The sequence below is a fragment of the Crinia signifera genome, chromosome 4, assembly GCF_055691185.1.
Source record: "Crinia signifera chromosome 4, ASM5569118v1, whole genome shotgun sequence".
Taxonomy (NCBI): domain Eukaryota; kingdom Metazoa; phylum Chordata; class Amphibia; order Anura; family Myobatrachidae; genus Crinia; species Crinia signifera.
In genome coordinates this window covers 183517803-183524071 of record NC_139220.1, presented here as the reverse complement: position 1 = coordinate 183524071, position 6269 = coordinate 183517803, and the positions used below count along the sequence as shown (strand labels likewise).

At 38.4% G+C, this 6269-nt stretch overlaps 1 protein-coding gene across 1 annotated transcript in view; it reads right to left on the bottom strand.

Annotated features, from left to right (window-relative positions):
- Positions 1-570: 570 nt before the first annotated feature.
- SEC11A (SEC11 homolog A, signal peptidase complex subunit) overlaps positions 571-6269 on the bottom strand; it is a 50115-nt gene continuing 44416 nt past the window's right edge. The window contains exon 6 of the mRNA XM_083183139.1: positions 571-2588. Within this exon, the coding sequence (XP_083039265.1) occupies positions 2538-2588 (51 nt within the window). The 3' untranslated portion in view covers positions 571-2537. The remainder of the gene's footprint in view (positions 2589-6269) is intronic.

The following is a 6269-nucleotide window of genomic DNA, read 5'->3' as shown; positions in this document are numbered from 1 at the left end:
CATCTTACTTTTATATATATATATATGAAAATGTAAGAAAATATAGTTGCTGATGTGTCTGACAGTAAGATGTAGTTTTCCTAAAGGGTTTGGTTATAATTTTGTGCATAATTAACATACATAATTTAGTACATTTAAAGACGCTTTCCAGCTTTGAAGCACAAGTATGAACTTTTAAAAACACAAAAAAGTTGGAGATAAAAAAAAAAAAATATATATATATATATATATCCCTCTTTCTCAGAGTCTTATTTGCCCTGGAGAGAATGATTAAGCATGGACACACAATCTTGAATAGAGGCTGCAACATTTTACATCTAATGTCCCTTTAGGAATGTGGGATAACCTAGATGACAAATCCTAACAAACAATCTCATAGGAACGTATCCGACTTACTATGTATACGACAGCAAAGACATTGCCCAGATCATGTCTAATATAACAGTCATCCTGGGCACATTTTTTTTTTATCAAAGCCCCATTATAGTCACTCATCTGGTACCAACCCGAATTACCTAGAATGCCGAATTGAAATATACGCAATAGCCAGTAATAAATCACTTGCCACCATTTACAAAGGATTGCACTTTAATAAAGTCATATAGGTATAATGATTTTACATTTCTTATGTATTCATTTTGTAAATCCACCATCAATCTCTGAAAGTAAACTAGCAGAAAGGGGATTATGCCTGTTACAGTTCAGTTGTTTCATAGCTAAAAATTATAATGAAAATAATTAATCAACTGTACTTGTCAAGTTTGGACAGCAGAATGAATATTTACAAATATACAGTGCTTCCTTGTTAGTTAATGTGTATGCTTCATATGGAGATATGTAATTATGCAGAGAACGCACAGTTGCTGACTAGTACAAATACTGCATGGATTTGACCATATAAATGAATGTGAACCCTTTCCACTGCCAGCAATTGCCTTCTGGTTGTATCGCTCTTAACCATCTCCCATTATCACAGCCCTTGATAAATGAGAGGCTTCACTAAATGTAATCCTATTTGACTTTGCGATCAAATCACTGGCATTATTTTTATGGAAAGACAAGATACTTACTTGCCAACATTTTGGTCCTCAATTATTTATTCCAAAAATAATTCGTAACAAAGGTTAGAAACTGGTTACTGTCCAAATGCAACTTGTAACGAAAGATAAAATACTGCAACACACAAGTTATACCTAACAGTGAAAAAACAGAAACTGCCATTTCAGTGCACCATAAATACAGATTACCAGAGTCAAAATTTTTGAGAACTTTGTTTTGCTACAGAACAGGAATGTCGATCCATGTAGATGGTTTCTAAAGATTTCCTAATAATCTGACAATATTGTTCATTCTTACACCAAATGCTTACAAGTGGAGGGCAGTCTTTGAAAAGAACACAGCTATATTGAATAATACCAGCTACAATGGGACTTCAACACTTTACTCAAGTCTATACTATCGCTGGCTTCTATTTCCTTCTAAAACTATTGTCCATGTTGAAGTGTGTGAGCAGGCTGGTGCCTGGATGAGACCAGGCCTGGGAATGTTATAAGCAATGGTGAAAGGAAAATGGAAGTAGGACAATGTCTTACTAGAGCAAATGTTAGCTAATAATCCTAAACAAACCTAGTCAGAAGAATAAATGTGCCAGTTTACACCAATGGGGAGAGTTTTTTCATTATAGGCTTGACCTTGCTTATGGGAAAAAAATCTAATCTACTTTGATTTAAAAAACTAACAAAACAAAACCACATCTTTTCCACTATATTAAAAGTGTAAGTAACATAAAAAGATATGTTGCATAACACTCATTCCAGACACAGTTCAATTTCACAGATAGGACCTTGCCTTAACCCTCATTATAAGTTTACAAGGATGAGGACAGCAGCAAGTACCGAAGAGGGCCGAATGTGAACATGGCCAATCACATTTAGCAGATAAAACAACACATTTCTACACGCAAAAACTACGACTGTCTCTTGTTTTTCGTAGAAAAAAAAAAAAAGTGGAGCCTTTCACTCAGGAAAAAGTTATTTTAGCTGTATTACTTAATGATATAGTCATCACAATGCTTTCAATCCAACATGAACACGTCAATATTATTTAAATGCTAATGTCCGATTACTGCACATACACCGATTCTTAGGCACTTCAGAATAAATTGTTGAGAGGCTTTATAATTTAAACAATAAAAAGGACTTTGGTTTAAATTGAAATCTATAGCTACATTAAAAATAAAACCCAAGCACAAAGAAAAACAAATGAAAAAGTAAACAGTGCGGCAGATAATCACTAATGACCCTCTTGAGGCCACGGAGGTAGAAACGCCACGGCAGAGATTGGGCCCATCTTTAAACACTCAATTTTATCCCTGCCTTAACAAGGAGCGAGCACATACACGCATGTAGAAAAAGAAAATACTGGTTTCAAATGTTAAATTTTCCATCGCTAGATGAGGTCATTCTTTTTGGAATTCTTACTCCGGTAACTTACAAATGTTTAAACATAGACTGAATCTGTGTTTGATTGTCAATTTATTATTCTCGATGTAGGAGGACAAACAATCCAAGCAGGAACAAAACAGCATACTGAAAAGAGAAACATTAATTGAAAACCATTATTACCAATAATGGAATACGAAACAATCAAAAGAATAGCATTTACAAATGTGATCTAGCTACTTCCAGTCTCTAAGGCAGTGATTCCCAAACTTATTTTTAATCACGGCACCCTAAAGAATCCAATAATTTTTTTCACGCACCCCTAGGCCCAAAAAACTGACAAATTTAGAAAAAATATAAAATTCTGAAATTTGTGTTTATATGTTATTTTTATTTTTTAGGGTCATTTATGAAGTGAGGGACAGGATTCCCTTCTGTTGGGCCACAAATTATGATTGGAAGCCACAAGCAATGGTTTTGTCTATTACTTTGACCATAAATAGTTTGAGCTGGTCCTGGACCACAAATCTAAGGCACCCCTGCAAGTGTCCTGATGCTCCCATTGCACACCGTTTGGGAACCACTGATCTACGGTCACTGGGGGAAGCTGTTTTACCATACAATTTAAAATGTCTCTGAAGGACAATGGGAGCCTTACATGGACAACACAATGTACAAACCATATGCATTCAACCAAATATAAAGAAAAAGTATTTTCATTAAGCCGTAGAAAGTACTATAGGCAGAGATGCCACAATAAAGTTTAAAATGTAATACTGATACTATTTTTAGGACATTCCTCTTTGCTTGGATAAGGTTGCAGATTTACGTTATGGATCATTAGGTTGACCACTATTGGTCAAAAGGGAAAATGTTAACACATATCAACGCGAGTTTCACAGTTATGTTGTCTATGTTGGCATATGTCGACATAGAACCCCAATTAGTGCAACATTACTTTTTCATTATTTTTTACTTGTTCTTGCTTCTCCTTCCATTCGGCATAGAGATATGTTATAATTGTGTGGCAAGCATATAAAGGCACAGAGCCCCCCAAAAAATAATCATGCGAAACTCAGGTCAACCTTTTCACATGTCGGCCATTAGCATGTCGACCTTTTGTAAATGTCGATCTATTGCCTGTCGACCTACATCGGTAACCTATCAACCGACACCATTCTTTTTACATCCAAGTGAAACCTCTATTGCTCTGCAGGATTTAAGATACTGAAGACACCAGACCTCACTTTTCCTCATATAGGTCATTCTAATGTTGGAATAGAGCCCAGGTGGAAGAGCCCCTAGAAATCTAATTTTGTTCCAGCCATGGAGGAAAGTCATCAGTGGAGTTATGCAATTCAATGGACACAATGTACGTTTACCCTGTTCTCCCTCTTTCCGTGAGGTTTAAAAGGTGAAAGGCTTGAAAGTATTTGATCCCATCGATCATAAATTCATACAAAAACTTCTATTACACTAGCACTACAGTACATGGCTATGAAATTCTACAATAAAGCCCATATTGAGTACAAAAAAATAAGGTACTGCTTTCCTAGCACGGCGCCCATCTCATTGATTGTATGCCTTAAGTTTAAGGTACTTAAGGCATACAATCAACGCGATGGACCCGATTTTTTAATCTCATGGATCTTATGCATCCATAAGATGCATGAGATCCATGAGATAAAAAATCGTGAGCCCCCAATAACCATTGTTAACGCCACCAGCACTATCAACGCCAACCCGAAGCGTGGCGAGGGGTGGCGGTACACGTCCTCCGACCTTTTCATACCCCCACTATCCACATCGGCGTGGAGTTGATTTTTTATAGTGTGGTGAGCGCAGCGAGCCACCGAGCCCGAAGCGTGGCGTGCGCGGACTACTTTACATGTATTCTGCGTGCGCTCGCCACGCTTCGGGCTGGGTGGCTCGCTGCACTATATAAAATCAACTCCACGCCGACGTGGATAGTGGGGGTATGAAAAGGTCGGAGGACGCGTACCGCCGCCCCTCGCGGGCTCGCCACGCTTCGGGTTGGCGTCAATAGTGGGGTGGCATTAACAATGGGGGGGTCATTTCACCCATGAGGGGGGGGGGGGGGGGTTAGCAATTAAAATTGGGATTTTGGGGGCTTTTTACATTGATTCCAATGTAAAAATCTCGTTGATCGCATCGATTGCATCATCTCATGCATCTTATGCCGCACAAACACATAAGATGCAAGAGATGCTAATCTCGTCGATTGCATCATCTCATGCATCTTATGCCGCACAAACACATAAGATGCATGAGATGCTTGAGATATCAGCCCCACACATACAATCCATGTCGACTATGTCCATATCCAAGACAACATTTTTAATAACTCATGTCAACCTAATGCTTTTTTCGACATTAGCAAAGTCGACCTAAACCTGGTCAATAATGAGTGGTATGTGTATCCTTATTTTAAGGAGGAGCGGAGGAGGAGTGTGCGGTCTGGAATTGGGTCCCTCTGTGTCTGGCCGCTGGTTGTGCACAGTCTCCAGGGTTCCTTCTAAAGCCTGTAATATTAATGCTGCTGCTTCCTAAACATATGTCAATGCAGGGCAGATTGATGTTGATGTCTGGATTACTGGTCGGGCAAAAGCACGAGGAGATGCTGATGATGCTGCAGACTGAACCAGTGAAGTGATGCAACGTGGTCAATGTCCACCGCAGTGGGAGTCTCCTTCCTCATCTTCTGCCATTAATAATTTTGTACCCCCTACCAGTCTGCAGCATACCCGGAAAGGGTATACATACCCCAGGTTGGGTACCACTTGACTAGAAGATTAATTTTACAAAAATAACTGTCCTGCACAGCCAGACAAGAATTTATGCAATACAAAGCGCCCATTATGAATTTGGAAAATCTGTTAATAACTAGTGGTTAGAATTTTTTATATAATGCCAAAAAAAATTGAGTGATTCAGGAGATCTATGACTGAAGGTTGAAGAGCAATTCAAAAGATTGTTTTACAATGGTTATCTTTGTAGCACTATGTGGAAAGCATTTGAAAAAAGGTTAGACATACAGCACACAGCGGGCACAATATCTGCAAAGCTGCAAATTGTTTCCTTCCACTGCTGCAACAAGCATGACATTGATGACCACATGGAGGAACACCTAGTGTTTAGAGATCAATAATTAGCTCAAAGATTAGAGGTTACAAGGTACATTATTGTGAAGAACAATATTTATTTCATGTGAAAGATTTTAATCAGCCAAGAGAAATTATGGCCATTATGATACTCTTAAATCGCCCACTTAGTATCATCACAGGTTTCTTCCTTGTATAAATCCTAAATGGTCATTATGTATCAGATTGGCTAGGATATTTCAGTCATCTTGCAATAAATTTATTTAAAAAATCCTTAAATTTGTGTTCATCTCTGCACTCTGACTTCAGCTCGAGGAAATATGACAGGGAAATGGCATTCAGGTGAAAAATTCAGGACTAACCCAATAAAAGGGGAAGAACAGTTTGTGCAATACTAGTTTAGTGTAATTCAAGTAGTTTAAGCAGCCTAGTTTATTTCAGCTGAACTATGCTTATTTCACTGCCCTCAATCGCTTTTGGCATTCCAAAACAACTTGGTGGTAATCTCGGCACCCATGGACAGCACATTTAATATCCAAATATAGTTTGCAAGCCCATATGTGAGTTAAGGATTCTTTCATCAATGAACAGGGAGAAGTAGCAGTGGCAAAACCAAGGGACTATTTTGTCCTCTGTGACCATGCTATGATCCAACCATGGATTAGTAAAAACAGTAGCCCCTGGGATCTGTTGTGCAGGCACTATA